Source organism: Notothenia rossii, assembly GCF_949606895.1.
Source record: "Notothenia rossii genome assembly, chromosome: 4".
Taxonomy (NCBI): domain Eukaryota; kingdom Metazoa; phylum Chordata; class Actinopteri; order Perciformes; family Nototheniidae; genus Notothenia; species Notothenia rossii.
Window position 1 is genome coordinate 34123887 of NC_136902.1, and position 18654 is coordinate 34142540.

General features: G+C 39.4%; 2 protein-coding genes and 1 long non-coding RNA gene across 4 annotated transcripts; 2 read left to right on the plus strand and 1 right to left on the minus strand.

Moving 5' to 3' along the window:
- Positions 1-1739: 1739 nt before the first annotated feature.
- On the plus strand, positions 1740-2623 carry LOC307034645. The gene is made up of 3 exons (XR_013806954.1): positions 1740-2067; positions 2169-2243; positions 2412-2623. It is a non-coding gene; the product is annotated as an uncharacterized lncRNA (long non-coding RNA).
- Positions 2624-2722: 99 nt separating this feature from the next.
- Positions 2723-7723, plus strand: LOC307034778 (uncharacterized protein; the record flags this gene model as incomplete). The annotated part of the gene is made up of 14 exons (XM_079673661.1): positions 2723-2807; positions 2995-3099; positions 3208-3440; positions 3520-3698; positions 4288-4381; positions 4463-4698; positions 4917-5031; positions 5433-5550; positions 5631-5722; positions 6164-6281; positions 6379-6480; positions 6579-6752; positions 7219-7395; positions 7597-7723. 10 exons carry the CDS (start codon positions 2723-2725, stop codon positions 6248-6250), a joined length of 1344 nt encoding a protein of 447 aa, XP_079529787.1. The 3' UTR covers positions 6251-6281; positions 6379-6480; positions 6579-6752; positions 7219-7395; positions 7597-7723.
- Positions 7724-12890: 5167 nt separating this feature from the next.
- On the minus strand, positions 12891-17916 carry LOC307036484 (uncharacterized protein). Of its 2 annotated transcripts, none has more exons than XM_079676841.1 (6): positions 17628-17916; positions 16283-16394; positions 14682-15434; positions 14507-14574; positions 13964-14007; positions 12891-13176 (listed from the first exon to the last, which is right to left on the minus strand). In XM_079676841.1, exons 1-6 carry the CDS (start codon positions 17820-17822, stop codon positions 13125-13127), a joined length of 1224 nt encoding a protein of 407 aa, XP_079532967.1. In that variant the 5' UTR covers positions 17823-17916; the 3' UTR covers positions 12891-13124. The 2 variants fall into 2 exon arrangements, with proteins under 2 accessions (XP_079532967.1, XP_079532966.1); XM_079676840.1 differs by having other exon boundaries at positions 12893-13176; positions 16232-16394; positions 17628-17915.
- Positions 17917-18654: the final 738 nt, after the last annotated feature.

Here is an 18654-nt window from a genome sequence, read left to right on the forward strand (position 1 = left end):
CGAGACGCCTGTGACAACTTACCACCATCCGTCCGGAGCGCCAATCAAGAAACGGATGCAGTATCTATGCCGGGTTCAAACACCTCCGGTCGAAGATCTTGAAGAGAAATGGCTTCTGGAAAATGAACATGTTTGGGGATACGTATTCAACTATATGGCGAATGAACTGCATTTCTACAATCTGAAGAATGGAGAAACGTATGGACCCCACAGTGTTAAAGCAACGTTGACCTCAACAGATTGGGCTGTGTTAACTCTGGTGTCTTCCAGAGATCTCCACGCAACCATTGTATCCGAAGAAGTAGTGCATCAAGAAAACACTGTGGAACCAGCGGTGTACAAGATATGTGCAACAAAAAGCAAAGAAACGCAAACAAAAAGCGAGATCAAAGAAGAGTTTTCACCGTTACCCCTCAATGTGGAGGAAGAAGAAGGAAATATCCCCCCGCCGCCAGAAGTGAAAAGAGTCCTGACAAGCACCGTCTGGGAAACTAAAAGCGGACCATCTGGGCGATGCAGCCTGTCCTCCTACAAAAGACGACCAAATAGGTCGATTGTTTAAGCAGTGTTGATCACGATATTACGACCCATAGCCACGTAGCTTTCCCATTATTCATTTCTAGCAGCAGTTTATTACGACCTTTTGTCACGTTTTGTCACGATCGTAATCCCGTGAACTTTAACCTTGCGCATCAATAAAAGTGCGACGAGCCAAGAAGATGAAGATGAAGAAGAAGATGAAGAAGAAGAAGAATTGTTAAAGAGCGTCAGAGCTTTACAAGTGGTAAATCTGATTTCTGTATTTCATTTGATTTGTTTACGCTTTTAATTAATCCTGTCGTTTTTCTACTAATCATGTTTAACCACGATATTTCAGTTTTACGTTTTAGGGCTGGCCCGTGGCATAGGCAGTATAGGCGAATGCATGTTGTTAGCAATAGCATGGCTGTAAAGGTTAGCGCTTAGCTTATATGCGCTAACGGATATGTATTGCAATATAAGAAGGTTCGTCTACAACAAGTTGGAGGGAGAGTTTTCTCCTTCGCACAAAAGGAGCTAAAATCTTGCCTACAAACAAAACCCTTGGTAGCACGTGACATAACACATAACAATGGCAAAAGTATGTATATTCAGCTAACCAGACCAGGACACGATATGAACGTAAACAATGCGAAAGGAAATGGCACTTTAATAATAATAATAATAATAGTTGACATTTACATGGCGTTTTTTATAATGCACACACTTTTTTTTTCTTCGAAATGTCACCTAACATGTTGCATTAATGATAGTTAGGGTAAGTTCAACACTTGAATATCATCAGGTCATAGTTGTTTTACTACTTTAAACATTCGCTAATTCAACTTAAGTTTTGTGAAAGCATCACATCTAGTTAAAAAGAGAAATATATTTCCCTGTAATTACTGATTTACCTGGGACTTGATTGATTTTGGTGCCTGTAATTTTATTTTGGCAAATGCTTATTTATGAAGCAACAATTAAATTACATGATAGCACAGCTAATCTGAGTTCATCTGTTTGGTTTTTTTCAGGTCATCTATCAATTCAATTATTATATGAAGTAGCCTATTATCATAAAAAAATCAACGGTTCTTTTCAGAGCCATATTCCTCTTCCTACTCTCTTTCACCCCTCTCGTTTTCTTGTCTTTTGTTTTGTTTTTCTCCCTCCCTGTATGTCAGTTCATCCTTTTTTGTTTTTGCCCTTTTTATCCTCACTTAAAAATGGCATCCAAGCAACTGAATGAATGGCTAGAGATAGGGAATGCCCTCGCAGATGAGTTGGCAAATAAGGCAAGTACAACATTATCCAAAAATGTATTATAACATTTACTCAAATGATAACAGACACACACATTACAAAGATGTGTGTGCAACAATTAAGGGAAATATATAATCTCTTTTATATATTTATATATTAAGATACCAAAGAAACCAAAGAAACCGAAGATACCAAAGAAAATAAAGCAAGGATCAAATGTTTCCTGGAGGAAGAGGGACCTGGATGGGAACATTATAGCCCAACATTGGAATAAGAATCGATCTGGTCTGTAAAATATAATCTAGTTCTAGTGTTTCATTAAGTTTTAATGTCGTTGGTCGGTCCTCAATAATGTTTCCCATATCATCGTACTTTGTTTTATGCAGTTAAACCTTCCAGCTCTCAGGAGTCCCCAGAGGTCGAGGAGACACATGAGATTCCTCTACAGGTCCCAAGTCTTGGTATGCACAATGAATTCTTAAATTATCCTTCAACTTGAAATGTAGGTAATTGTTTGTATTATGTAATAGCTTTGTTCATGATACATTGTAAATTGAAAAGCCATGTATGGAATATCTTTTTTTAATTAAACTAAATTCCATGATTTGTTTTATATTTTGTTATTTTAGATCAACATCTTCAGACACTGAGAAACCTGTTGGGTTCTCTCACTGTCCCTGCATCATCAGAAGAAACACCCACTGCATCAACATGGACCCAAAGACAGTTGAAACGTGAACAAAAATTCAGATCTGCAATGCCAGAGCTCCTTAATTTGAAATTGGCTGCAGAGATTGTCACTACACGTTCCTGTCTCCAATGCAAAACTGCTGATGCTGTGGTCCGGTGCTTGGACTGTGTTCCAGCAGGAACTCCCTTTCTTTGTCCGGCATGTGACCCTATTATCCATGGTAAACATGTCTTCCATGACAGGGAAGCCATGTTTGATGGGTTTTACAGACTTATTCCTCCCACATCCTTAGTGGTTGTGGATGAAAGTGGCCAATATGGACTCTGTGAACAAGGTGGGTTCAAATAATGTATTACATATTCCCTTACCATGGTTTCCTAATGTGCACTACATATACAGCGGCATCATTTTCACCATGTCGGAAGTTTGCTTTAACAGTTAAAATGTCTCAATTTGTATTGACTACATTTCCTAACATGTCCTAACATGCATATGAATCTCTGAAATTGTCTTTGCTGCAGTGTGTCTGCTTCCAATTCCTCCGCCATCCCAAATCTGCTTCTGTGGTCCAAGCCAAGATTTCACCATCATCCCAGGAAAGCAGACCGTGTTGGTGACTATCAATGGTTTGTTGCCACCAGAAGACGATCAAGCAGAAATACAGGATTACTATTATACTTTTGTCCTACATTGCATAGATAGCTGTCAAATTGCACATTTATATTTTTTCTCAGGTCCATACAACGTTCGTCTGCCTTCTGTGTGCTGTCCAATTTGTTCCGCCAAATGGTCCCCGAGCATAGGTGACTTGCTGGGATACAAATACTGGCCAGCAACCGACAGCTGCAAAATTATTTTTAAGTTTGATGTGTTCACATCATTCGAGCAAATGAAATTGGCCAGCCCAGCATTATCCCAGCAAGTATTTATAAAAATGCTTGAACATCGATCGTTTTCCACAGGAAGGGTAAGAATAAAATGTGGTTTTCAAGATTTTTGAATACCAAACTTTTAATTAACCAAATTAATACCATTCTTGTTTCCAGACAGGCAGAATCTGTAGCGATACCTTCCACCGAGTCTTTCGGGAGTTTGCCTTCTGTAATTACAGACAAGAAGATCTATGCCTGGTGGAGCCCTTTAAATGCCCAGCATGCACACCTGACATGCTGGCTATTGCTGTAGATGGCAATAGAAAGCATTATCGCTTCAAGAAGTCCAGAGGGTCAGTGAAATCATATTCTCATTTTAGTTGTTGTTTTATTGACTAAGCTGAATGTCTTTGCTGAAATGTTTAACTTTCCCCAACTCTGCAATTTCTTTTTCCAAAGTTTGTAGACCATCAGAAAACAATAGTTGGTTTGAAATTACACATAATTATATAAATCCAATTCATAAACATTATTATATATGACGCCTGTAAAGTTAACTCAACTTTAAAATGTTAAATGGTTGACGTTAGTTGGATATGTTGGAGCTAAGAACCAGTTTTGGATATAATCGCTTCATGAAAAATGTATTAAATTGCCCAGGAACCTTTTTCTATGCCTTCCTCTGCCCTATTCCATGCCCATCAATATAAAGGATGTACTTTTATTTTTACCTTTTTACAAGAAGTCAGTAAACTTTTCACTAATGTTAAATAATGGTGACAAAAGACTTTACACAGAATTACAGATCAAATTCACAAAGACCTTTTCCACATTTATGAAAATGTTATGGCAAAAGCAAATTGGCCACATTAAATAGAGGACACAATCAAACTTATGTATGTATGATAATGTTGCTTACAATGTCTTTCTCGAATTTCGCAGGACAGATGAACCGTCTCTATTTGATGGACTGTTCATTGCCCAGGACAGTAAAGTGTCTGCCTTTGTCGACAAAATCAGGAGCCAGATGACGATTGTAAGAATCTATTCAATCCCCTAACCCTTTATTTATTTTTCTTAGCACAGGGTTAAATGTAACAGATTGTGTCTATTTCAGAAAAGTGGTCGTGAAGTTTGTGGACCGGCAACATTCACAGCTTGCAGAGAAACCTCACACAAGTCCAGGGCCAAGGTGGATGAGGAAGGCCTGCAAATAGCTGTGTGCAGACATGGCATCTTACTACAAGGCCTAAATCACTACCGTGGTGAAATATATGCCTACCCAATGTTCCTGCAGAAGGAGCTGGCTGAAGTTGCGAATGCAACATTCTTTTGTATGGATGTTGCCTGCAGGTAGTTATAACTATTGCAAAATTGGAAGTGTTTGTGGGAAACGTGTTATCTATTTAATTCTTGCACATCCAGTAGATTTAAAGCAAAAAAAGCATTCATTTGGATAAATGCTGATGTTGGTTACAAGGATTGTACTGGTAATTTTAAGGACCTGGTTTATCTTTTTTACTATTATGCCATCATGCAACTGGAAAAGCTAATTGATTTTGTCATTACAGGTACTGGCCTTATTTGGAGAAGATGGCAGCAAAGTTGCCTGAGCTCCAACCACTTACAGAGATGAAACCTTTTCTCTCTGTAATGCACGCCAAGGCCCACACAGGCAAATGCGAGGTACAGTATGCAAGTTAAACATTTGTGTCACTAGATTCAAATGTTTTAGAAATTGTAATGCACATAAGAATATCATGTAGTATATTCTATTCAAGCCTGTGGAATAATTGTAATAGTTACAAATGTTGACAAAATTGTTACAAAACAGACTGTCACAAGGATAGGCTTCCAAAACCCATTATGTTTATTTTAGTAAATATATCCGTACTGTAGAAATAATGAATGAACAGAGCTTCAAATAACTGCAGTTGTGACATTGTAGTTCAAAGCATAATTCAATCTCAGAACATTTTAACTTTCTGAAATTGCTCCTGACACTGATGTTAACTAAAGATGTACAGTACAAGAAATTATAATATTGAACTAAATAGCTAGATCTCATTGTTTATGATTCTGAGCAGGTGAAGTGGGGTGGCAGAAGCCAGGAAGGTGCTGGAAATACTGTCGGCGAGGAAGTGGAACAGGTTAACAGCTTCCTCTCAAGGGCAGCTCTGACAACAAAATACATGACCAAATCAGGTTGGTAGAGGAAAACAAATAGTTTTAAGTAGTGCCACATTGTAAAGCTCATATGAATTTTCATGTTTTTGTGTTTACAGCTAGAGCAGATATGATAACCGTGCTGGCTATGCAATGGAACCACAGGAAGGTGGAGAATCTCCACAAGACACTCTCAAAGAGATTTGTCAAAGTAAGACGTCCATGCTGCATTTCAAAATGTATATTAAGACTATCCGAGTTTGTTGTTGTAGTAATTTAACACCATCCTTAGCTACATGTTGTTGAATTGAATGTATTCTGCAGTCATTTCATTATGATGGTGCTGCCATGGCACACTGTTCTGCCAAGAGAGTCTCTGTTCTGTTTGTTTTTAATAAAGCACTATAGGTTGATTCATCTGAATTTCTGGATAATAATAATAATAATAATAATAATAATAATAATGTTAATCCTGCTTGATCTTGAAAAAAAAGGGAAACTAAGGTGATACTTGCCAACCTTGAAGAGAAGGTGTTTAGCATTTCATATTGTTGTCTGGTCAGTTAATGTGCATAAAGGAATTCAGTAAAAAACAACCTTCTCAACCAACTGGAACGCATATTCACTTTTTCCTTTTAAACATTCTAACCAGACTACACAGAGAGCACAAACTGAAGTGGACAATCTTGAGAGTCTCAAGCAAGAGCTGAACATCTCTCTGGAGGACACGGAGCAGTAGGTGTTGGAGGTCAAGCAATGGGCAGCCACTGGTATGTTATATGATCACTGTGGTATAGATTTGTTTCCATATTTCCAAACATTTGGCTTCATGTTTTATGATTACACCTTGTTGTTTCTGTTTTCAAGAGAAACATGGAGCCCAGAGTAGCCAAGAGGAGCTCCAGAGAGAAATAGATGAAATTATTTATTCCCTCCGAAGAAAGAAACACGACCTCTATCGACAAAATGGTATTTATTATTACGTTATCTAGAAACAATATTTGTTTCTTGTTGTTGTTGTTTGTATTATTAATATTAGTTTATTTGTATTTTGTTTTACTTTACAGACAGCAACCAAACAAGGCAACGCAAACGGAGAAGACTGACAGAGCTCAAGAAGAAACTCAGAGAGAGGATACTGCAGTACAACACCATTGATGCCTGTTCAGAGAAAATTGACACAGAAGCAGCATGCGGTCTGTCTGAGGATGTCATTCTGCCCTGGGAGGCGCAAGGAGATGGTAAGAAACAACTTGTTTTTGTTTGCCCTAGATATTCCATAAATTCAGTTGAAGTACTAGAATACAATCACCAATGTAACACAGAGCTGTCAACATAGGTGTCACAAATCATCATGATCACAACAAATCATTTTAAAATAATTATATTGAAAGGTCTGTATGATGTTGCCCTATCAAGTCTTAATAGTCTAGTCTCACTGGGACAGGCATATCTATGGAAACAGTAAAACCCTTCCTGACCACCCTGAACTGCATACTAATGTTGAATCTCAAGACATACTGAATGTAATTCTGCCAACATAGACAGAATTGAAAAAAATTCAGCAAGCGGCGAGGTAGAATTTTTTTTTACCAGATTTTAAGGTTTTGGTCAATTTAATTAAAAAAGATTGAATACAAACTGATATTATTTGTTTTATTAGCCTTACCATTGTGGTTGTTATATTTTGTGTTTTTTCCATTATAGTGGTGAACCTGCGCACAAAGAGGCGACTTTTTGACCAGGTTATGCTGGTCAGGCGTATGGAAGAGGAGAAAGTCATCATTGTGAAGGAGATGACCCAGCATTGTCAAAATCTGAGGCAGGCACTGGACAAACTGGACCACCTCCTTCATCAGACAAAAGACGACATCAGGAACCAAAGTATGTTCCACAAATACCGATTTATAACATTTGCCACTGCCCCCCTCCCAGTGTCAAATGTCTATCACTGAATAGCATATGTAATGATTGCATTTTTTCTGAATCACAAATCTTTTTAGCTAATATACAGCCTCGGAGTTAAACATTCAAATTGCTTATATGGAACCAACATCAATGCTAATTAAAAGTTGCCTTACATAGACTGTCATTTTGTCTTTTTATTTTAGTTTCTCCAAGCGATATAACAGAAGAGGGATACAGGGGACTGCACTGCTGTATTTTACACCATCAATATCTTCTGGAGCAGAAACTGAGCAGAGTCACCAGCACCTACAGCTGTATTGGCTCGGACTCGTCTTTTCTCATGATGGAGGAAGACATTGAAGACGGTAATGAGGACGACGAACAGGACGGTGATGAGGACAACGAACAAGACGGTGATGAGGACGGTGAGGAGGACAACGAACAAGACGGTGATGAGGACGGTGATGAGGAAAACTAACAGGACGGTGATGAGGACAACAAACAGGACAACGAACAGGACTTAACAAGTCTATTATGTTGTAAAGCGCTATATAAATCCCATTTATTATTATTATTATTATGCATGTCAACGTATTAAAACGAGTATTACGATTGAATGGCTTGTTTATTACCTTTTTTTTATATGATCCTGCTTTGCATTTACTATGTCTGGTATTCAAGTAAATTCCATTAGCAGTTATCAGTCACCTTCAGATCCGAGTTACCTCGAGGGCCGGAGTTTCCCCACCCCTGGTATAAGGTTTTGGTGAGCACCCTTATTATCATCATGTCATTTAATCATGATCTGTTTAATTAGCCAATGCTTACATCCAAAGAATGTGTCTAGACTTTACTCCTACAGACACAAACTAACAATAAAAATTGAGCTAAGTAATACACTCACGAGCCACTTAATTAGGTACACCTTGCTAGGATAGGTTGGACCCCCATCTGCTTTCAGAACTGCATTAAGTCTTCATGGCATAGATTAAACAAGGTACTGGAAGCATTCCTCAGAGATTTTGCTCAATATTGACCTGATCGCATCACGCAGTTGCTGCAGATTTGTCGGCTGCACATCCATGACGCAAATCTCTGGTTCACCACATCCCAATGGTGCACTGTAGGATTTGGGTCTGATGACTGTGGACTGTGACGTTTGAGTAAAATTCATTGTCATGTTCAAGAAACCAGTTGGAGAATATTTCAGCTTTGTGACACGGTGAGTTATCCTGCTGGAAGTAGCCATCAGAAGATTGGTACACTGTTGTCATAAAGGCATGGACATGGTCAGCACAACCCGGTATCACGGCAAGACGTGAACATGTGACGATTTACCATGATGGGAGACGTGAAGCTGTCACGATTTCGTCCCTTCAAACGTGACAATTACACAGTATTGTTAACGTGGCCCAACCAGTGGAGATATACCCGGAAATGCCAATCAAATGCTACCCCGACGGTCGGTTGTTATTATTATCAATATTAATATAATAATGATTTAATTCGTAATAGTCACACTCAATTTCGCCAATTTTCTTGTTGCCCCAGCTGGTCGGCACCTCTTTTAGCAGATACAAAGGCTACATTAATTTATTAAATCGATGTGTGTGGATGTGGAATTAACGGACGTGACGTTGCACGATTGCGTTACCAGGCAACAGCTTCGGTTCATGTTAATTTATAAACTCTTCAACTCGAACCGTAGTTATATTTTAAAACATTTTTAGAAAGCCTCACGAAATACTTTAATGTACATTTTAATTTAAATGTGAAGGAATGTGTTTATAACAAAATACATCCGTCAAAAACAATACCGGAAACAGACGTAGGCAAGATCCTCGGTTATGGCTAGAAAGGATCCGTCTTGTGTAAATATGACGTCACGTTCTCGTTGTAACTCTCGTTGTAATCGGAGCGGCTCGGAAACACATCTACAGCAGTAACATGATGCAACATACACATTAATGCAGCAGGAATATTAATAGAGAAACATCAGACATAATAGTAAAACACTGCAAGGGAACATTTTATTGCACCAGGAGCTATCTTGGGACTTTTACTGCGACAACGTTGACTTGCCTGTGAATAAAAAATAAACCATAGTGTTGGTGATCTACAGTGTTGTCATTCTTCTTTGAACACCAGCAAGACCGCTTTTCAACAATCACACTCCCTGTCATTGACATAATTAATAGATAGTTTAGCTTCTCACCATCATTTGCTGTGGCCCACTGATGTTAACGATCCTAACTGAAAGGCTGCCTGCCAAACGTAAACATTCAGCCACGTGACATTCAGCCGAACTCTCGCGAGAGTTTTACACAAGACGGATCCTTTCTATCCATAACCAAGATCCTCAGCTCGGTGATTCATGGTTTAGCCGCAATGCACGTTGGGAAATGGTGTTTATGCGATGTGAAATCCAAAAACATTTAAAAAATAAATAAATAATACTTTATTCCGAGTTTGCTTGCTTTTCTCTTTGGAGCTAATCACATAACGGCATTGTAATACACGGTTCGGCTGCATTACATATTAAATATCTGCCGTAGTTATCTATTTATAGAGCCCTGATGAGAAGACTTCTAGACAAGCAGGAAGAACTGCCGCCAAAACTGAAAACGTGACGTGGATCACAAATATATCAGCCATTTAACAACATCTTAGATTTATTTTCACACAATATGTCTCCTCGTAATATCAACACTAATTTGACTGACTTTTATATTTGATCCAATTGGTAGATAGGCTGTATTTACACCATAACGGTGCACTGCTGATAGAAAGGGACACCTAGTGGTTAAAGCGCGTTATTGAATTTTATTATTATTATGAACTAACAGAATAAGAGACCTGACAGGTGATGGTCAGACGTTGACCTGGCTGCACAGTCACAGAGGCTGGCTGTGTCAACTGTTCACACTTCACACCTGTGCAAATACAAAAAAAAGTTATATGACAGATTATCCTGTTAAACAGCAGTATAATAAGTGTTGACTCACTTCCAGCTGCCAGCAGCAGCAGCAGAGAGAACATGATGATGATGACTCTCATTTCATTTAATTTCAAACCTTTATTTATACAGGTGTATCCCATTGAGATCATTGATCTCTTTTTCAAGGGAGACCTGCTCAAGTAGGTTCCACATGAAACATAAAAACATAAACAGAACAACAAAAGGACATCATACAACATCATTTACATAACTATCCACATGAACCGGTACCAACAGCTTCCGATTGAGTAGCATCCAACCGAGCTTTAAAAACATTTAGTGGCATCAGATTGCTCAGTTTCCATTTAAATTGCAGACTATTCCAAGACAGTGGAGCTGCGCATCTAAAAGCTGTCTTCCCTAAGACAGTCCTAGCAGTTGGCACATTTAATAAAACCACAGCATTCGATCTCAGGCAGTAGCCACTTACAATTTTCCGTGAGATCAGGGAGCAGATATAAGATGGAAGTTTCCCTAACATGGCTTTGTATATAAAAATGTAACAGTGACTGAGCCTCCGTACAGTTAGTGAAAGCAAACCTGCCCTTGCATACAGGGTACAGTGATATGTTAATGCTTTACAGTTTGTCACAAATCTCAGTGCACTGTGATACGCAGCATCTAACTGGACCAGGCAATTGGCCGGTGCATTCATATACATCAAATCCCCATAGTCCAGCACAGGTCAAAAGGTCACAGTGACTAGCCTTTTCCTGGCCTCAAGCAGAGAAACAGGACTCGTTCCTGTAGAAGAAACCTAGCCTAACCCTCAGCTTTTTAAGCAGGTTATTTACATGAAGTTTAGAAATGTGAGACAATCATCAAGCCAGATACCAAGGACTCTGAGAAGACGTGAGCTCCTGATCCCCTTTAATCTCCACTGACAGTCTCTTGAAGCCTTATAACTGTATCACAATGGATATGACTGAGTTTGCATAGAACCAAACGTGTTCACGTGTGAATGTGAACATTAATAGAATATCACCTCCCATCTTTAGAGCAATCTAACTATTATAACATTAGCGTTAAGAAAGCTTAATTAAATATCTGCCACAACATAAGTAACCGGATCAAAGTAACATTAAGTACAGTCCGCGGCATCACATCATAATGTATCATATATTTCCTTATCTGAGTCAGCTGAGCCGTAACTGGCCGTGCAACACTTACAGTGTCACATACTGTATGCAGAAGTATTATTTTAAGCAACACATTAAGTTGACGAAACACTCGAGTCAAATGTAATTAAAGTCAGATCGTGTCTTAGACGGGGCAGTGATATCATAAACCTGTTAATGTACGCATTCAAACACTTTTTCTTTTACCAGCTGTGTTCACCTTGCAGGTGCAGCTATGTGGCTTTTATCCTGGATAAAGTGTTTAAGTCATGGATGTTTAAAGTCTTCATATTTGTCTAATATTAAAGTTCACATTTCATTCAGGAAGTATGACGCTGCGCTGTCAGTACGCTTCTCCATGTTTGTGATTGGTCGAATGCTCCAGATACCACCCCTTTCATGTGAACGCGCACCTAACTAGAGAGGACACGGCTGGCTTCAGCGATCCACTTGATAACCCGTGTCGTAGTACCGTTTAGCGAGAGCGCGTATGTTTTGGATTAGGCCAACCGGCTAACTCAAACATATCCAGGTTAGGTTGAACCAGTTTCGTGGTATACCCCCCAGGTCTTGTCCTGACTGAGCACAGGCACCTGTAGCCTTGGCTGCTGTGCTCTCAGTGTTTTGTCTCCCTGTTCCTGCCTATTGGCGTCAGCTGATAGAGGTGTTGGTTTTATCTTGTTATGCACAATGTTGATTCTTCTCTCAGAACTAGCTAAATATGGGTCTGGGGTAGAGATCTTCAGAATTGGTTTGGCATCTTTTGTGTCAATTCGTGGCACACAACATGTCTTGTGAATAAACCATCAGTTTGCCATCAAAGTTCCTGCTCTCCTCGTGTCTCTCTGACTCCTGTTTCCATTGCTTCAGAAGTTTCCATTGCATATGAAAGATTTTTACATGTTTGTAAATTATTTTGGTTTCAGTGTGTGTGTTTCGCATGGGTGAACAGTATATTTATATGTTATGGAATGAAATACAATGTCAGATTAGGGGAATGTTAGGGGAGTGCATGTTAATGTGTCTGGAGGTGGCGTGTTCCAAACGTGTTTGGGTTTGTCTGCCGTGTGTGGGCTGCGTTCCATTTCAAATTGCCGCCTGTACAATGTATGCACCAGTCTGTGATATGCCGATGTGCAGGCCCGCCCCTCCATACACGCCGATCACAGACTGCGTCTGCCTCTCGCCCTCATCTTGTGGAGGGAGCCTCATCTGATGCGTAAATGCGGCGCAATTGAGCGCGCCACAGTTTCTGCTGCGAGGCTCCACTAGCTGTAATCGGCTTGGTGTGTCCAGAGTTTACACACCACCCCCCCGTCGACGCTCGCGAGGGCCTCATCACATCACAGCCCTGCCGATGTGATATAATGTATAGGACCTTTTTCCTCATGGGTGTCATTCACAACAGACCAATCATGACAGTTTTAGAGAATGAGTTTGTATGGATACACTTAAAACATATATTTGTATTTGTCTTGGCTTCAGCTCACTGATAACATAAGAACACAAATAGGCACAACACTGACATAGATGTTTTTTTTATATGTATTTTATTACTCCAAAGTAGAAAAAAAAAAAGTCAGCCATATTTAACTGGGAAAGTTTTCCTTTGGCTCCCAGGAATTTTTCCACTTCGCCCCACTGTAAAACAGAAACACAGCAAAAAGTATTACTTTTTTTCAACTGTTTGGAATATGTAGTTCTACAGTATGTTGACAATGCTATTTCAAATGAGAAGATACACTAAGTCACTCAAAAATATCATGACGAAAGTGCAGTATAATGTATATATTTATATATAACACGTACATCATATATAATACAAGGTACATTTTTTATTTCAAAGTCAATGTTTCATTTGACCAATTCTTTGAATTTGCTGTCTTATCAATGCCCAAACATACAGCACTAAACTTAGACAACTGCCTGCAAGACTGCACACAGAAATAATACTACTTACTACTACTAACTATACTTATAGTATAATTGTTAAGAACAAATGTAACAAGTCAGTAATTACAAAAGAGATCAAATACCATCCAGCCTCACATATCAATCATTTAACCTTTAGTGATATTGATCAAGGATAAACTCTATTGTATATTTTATTTTAATTTCTATTTCAATGTAGGCTACTTCCCTGCTTATGTGTTACAATCAGACAGCGTTTCTAGGGCGCGATGTCTGAATGACGAAGGGCAGAGAACTTGGATGTCTTACTTTATGGCGCAAACGTCTGATAGAGCCATTGATGACATGGCTCCCCACCCCCATGTGATCAACTAAATTCAATTTACTGCTGAGGAACCCAAAATGTTTAAGTTAGTGATCTCAGGGTTGATGAAGTTGGTTAGTAAGACTACTTTGTGGCCCCTGTTCTGCCAGACCCATCAGCTACACTGAAGGAAACTTCAGATTAGATACATACCATCCAGAGCAAGACTGCCACTGCACCAACACCTCGGTATTGCCCTGAGTAAAGAAACACAGATTTTAGGTAAACTTCATTTTTTTCAAATGTCATACATGTAAATACAAAAAGTCCAGTGAAATCAAATGATAATTTGAAATAATAGTAGGTACGATTAACTCAAACATATGAAGGACTGTAACATAGTCAATAGCATTTTCCCCATCAGTTTAATATTTTGGAATACTATTATTATTTAAAAAAATATTTGTACTGCCAAGAATAGGAATTCACCTACAAAGGATTACAAGAAAAAATGTAATATACAAATAAATGGCTGGACATGATGCATTAATGCGACATGAAGCATTACACAAGTACCTCAACCTTAAATTAATAATAAATTATTGTTACTGTAATTTCAATTTACATTAGCAGTCATGCTTAAGACTGAAACACTCCTTTTAAACAAAGTATATGAAAATCCAATAAGATAAGACTTGGTTCCACGGAGACATTATTGTCATTGTTTATTTATTTAAAAATATTTTCTAAACAAACCTCCCTGATTCGTTCCCTCAGTAGTTTTTTGTAGGGGAAAGTGTCTGACCCTTGATGAATGGGACATTCTGCAAGGAATTAAAAGATGGTAATAAGTTGAAGTTCAGCAATAACCTCCTAAACATTGCCTAACATCACATTGTGCTCAATTAAACTGTTCAAATGGCACTGAGACTTTTGATACTCAGCCCGGAGGAGAGAGCACGAGTCAGGCCGGAGGAGAGAGCAGGAGTCAGGCCGGAGGAGAGCGCAAGAGTCAGGCCGGAGGAGAGAGCAGGAGTCAGGCCGGAGGAGAGAGCAAGAGTCAGGCCGGAGGAGAGAGCAGGAGTCAGGCCGGAGGAGAGAGCAGGAGTCAGGCCGGAGGAGAGAGCAGGAGTCAGGCCGGAGGAGAGAGCAGGAGTCAGGCCGGAGGAGAGAGCAGGACTCAGGCCGGAGGAGAGAGCAGGAGTCAGGCCGGAGGAGAGAGCAGGAGTCAGGCCGGAGGAGAGAGCAGGAGTCAGGCCGGAGGAGAGAGCAGGAGTCAGGCCGGAGGAGAGAGCAGGAGTCAGCCCGGAGGAGAGAGCAGGAGTCAGGCCGGAGGAGAGAGCAGGAGTCAGCCCGGAGGAGAGAGCAGGAGTCAGGCCGGAGGAGAGAGCAGGAGTCAGGCCGGAGGAGAGAGCAGGAGTCAGGCCGGAGGAGAGAGCAGGAGTCAGGCCGGAGGAGAGAGCAGGAGTCAGCCCGGAGGAGAGAGCAGGAGTCAGGCCGGAGGAGAGAGCAGGAGTCAGGCCGGAGGAGAGAGCAGGAGTCAGGCCGGAGGACACAGGGGTGAGGAAGAGAGTGAACTCAGTGTCAGTCTCGGTGGTAAGAGGTACAGACAAGTCTGATCCTGGGTCTGCGGCCATTTCTGCCTGTGTGGTTGAAGGGCCCTCAGGTTCAATTGCCAAAGTCACTATTGAGAAGAAAAAAAAGTAGACGCGTGGTGAATAAATGACCAAGTATAATCCGCCATATATATTTATAATCTGAGTAATTACAGCTAAAAATGAAACAGCGGAACATCAGTGATTATGTGTTACAATGGCGTTTGTTAGCAACCAGGAAATGACACCAGTAAGGACAAACAGATGAGAATGCTGCGTGGGGTCTGGGTGTCGTGTTGGCGGGACGTTTGAGGCTCGAGGAGCAGGCATTGTGAGCTGGATTACTGGTGTTGTTTCCTGGTTGCTGCGTGGGGTCTGCGAGACAGCGAGGAACTCAGCCTGAGCGCACACACACACACACACACTCACAGCCAGGCTGTCAGTGTGTGTGTGTGTGTGCGTGAGGAGATCCACGGAGCCTCGGCTGAGAAAAGATAAGGCTGAGTGAGTGTGTGAGCCGGTACGTCACTATGCCCGTTACGTCACTATACTCAGGAAGAAAAAAATTGAAAAAGAGCAGCATAGACAGGTATTTTCTGTGTTAGAGTTTTACTCGCTACAGGGTGTACTTTGAGGGTTTGTGACTCTGCAGACCGTTTACATGCAGGAAAAGCTTCATAACACACAAGGGGACGGGTAATAACCAGAAAAGCATGACATGGGCCCTTTAACTGACAAAACAAGACATAACAACATATTTGTACTACTTGGTAAACAGTGATTCACATTTTTTTTACATTTAAAACCAGATAACTGGGCAACTAATTTACAAAAAATGTTAACAGATAAATTGCTGAAATATAGCATGCAGATTTGTATACTTTACCATTAATAAGGCTTTCGTAAATCCTCTTTATGGTAACAAGTGCATTGTTACCATCTTCTGTCTCGATTTGCCATGGACAGATGCAATCGGCCGCAAAACCATTTGTGCCTCTCTTGGCAAGAAGGAGGATGGGACGCCGATCTAACATTTTCCATTTGTGGAGCTGGAACACAATGGACACAAAAAAACAAGAAATATTATGTACACAACAGCTCTAAACATTTTCACACACCTAAAGCCATTATAACTCCATTTATTTTGCATAAGTGAAAAATGCACTGATGTGATACGTGTGCACATTGAGGAAGGCACCCCACAATTAACCAGGTGTGATTTTAGACCCCTTTTAGGGGAGCCCCTAAAAAAGAACTGTAAAAAAAAAAAGAAGTTTATCGAGCTCGGGTTCACTTTGAGTTTTTTTTACATGGGCATAGTTATTTTTATATGGGTTAGGGATGCCAGCGATTATTGTATTTTTTGAATATTCGTTACAGTCTCCATAATCGAAAATTATTTTTAAAATTCGATTTTATTTATATATATTTTTATTATTATTTATGTTTTTCTTTTTTTTCCTGGCTTAGTTTCAATTCGGCGGCGAATAATCGATTAATATTCGCCAGGGCTGTCCGATTTTGATCATGGTCAGTTTCTGGCATCCCTAATATGGGTCCATTTAACTCTCACATTCAGATATCTGAATAAGCTACATTTAGCTTTGAAACATGTCAGCAAGCTATAACCTATATCATTTCAGGTTCAAAGTTCTGCATTAACAGCACTTCAGATGTAAAGCTGGTGTTACAGGGGAATTTTGAAATGACTGTTCGAACACGAACTCTGGTAAGCTTAATGAAAGTGCTTTTAAAGGCCTTTTTATTAATACTAACTCTTTCCAGGTCTTGATTGTCTTTCAAGCACTATATTAATATGGGCTGGTTTTGATTCTGTGACATTCTTGGTTTTACCATTTATTCAAAAATGTATATGATATTTCATTTATTTTACTTTTGGAAACCATAGTCACATAATTATGTGTTTTCCATACCATGAAGTTCCAAAATAAAATATAAAACACCAAAATGCAGGTTCTTTTGTAAGATATAATTAGAAAAACATGTACATTGAAGCTCTGATTCTAGGAATTACCACTGGCCTGAACTATGTTACTTCTGGTTAAGAAATAATGTTTTACTAAAACTGGGTGCTTGCAAGTACAAACACTATCTAACATCAGTTCGAAAAAATGTGTTATGCCTTTACAGATTTAAATACAACGGTGACAACAATTTTGCTTAACACAAGTAATTTAACAATTTGTATAAAAAGATTAAGATCAGGGATTATTTACACACTTTTTTATGATAACTGACATCTGCAAGAGAAAAAAGCTTACCAGTAAATGTGTCGTGTCATACACTTTGTGGACACTGTGATTTTTCTTTTGCGTGGCCTTCCACTCCTGTGCAACCTTTTCTTTTTGCTTGGAGAGTTTCTCTTTGTAGGGTTGGATGGCACCACATTGTTTGCATTTTTTACTTGCTACTCCTATGCTTTGCCTGCATGTCTGGCACACTTTTTGAGTAGGCATCTGTAACAGAAACACAGATAATGTCAGGGAATACCAAAAATAAGAATACTATACTACAAATGTTTACAGGATTCATGTATTTTATTATATCGTGAAAAATCTTTTTAAAACAATGAACTCATGTTTTTTTATCTTTTAGATAGGATGAACAAAAATCACAAGAGTAAGGAAAACAATGTTATACAGAGTCAGTCACATGTTTAAAGTTACTGTTATGGACAACCCTAATCTGTCAATATCTGGTTGATCCAAAAGTTGATGCTCCATCATCACAGAAAATAATACTAAAATCATCATCACCAGGGGTGTATTGCTAATTCTATAAGTTCTGCATGTGTGCACGCGCAGTTGTGGCTCGTTTTGAAGCTTATGTAACTACTGTCAATTAACACTCCAGCCAGAATCAACAAAGAATGGTCATTTATTAAGTCTGCATTATTGAATAAATGTGTGATTCTTACAGTAAATGCTGCACACAGCTGTGTGATAGTTAAGTGATCAGTGAAGGACCTTTATAAACTAACTCCCTCCTGCTGAGGTACAAAGGTTACTATATAAAAAGTGTGCACATTTATTTAGTATCCTATCCATGTGAATATGTTTTAAGTGAGGGTGGACCTCATGTCCTCTAGGGGGGTCCGGAGGCCCCCGGGAAGTTAAATGCATCAATCTTGTGCACTTTGAGGGCAAAATTAACTAAATCTATGGATACATCTGTCAACACCCATATGAAATTTAACTGTATACATTTCAATAATAAAAAAAATGATAAGAATAATACTTTTTTTAAATGTATCTTTGTGCATATTTAACTATTTACTGTTTTTTTTTT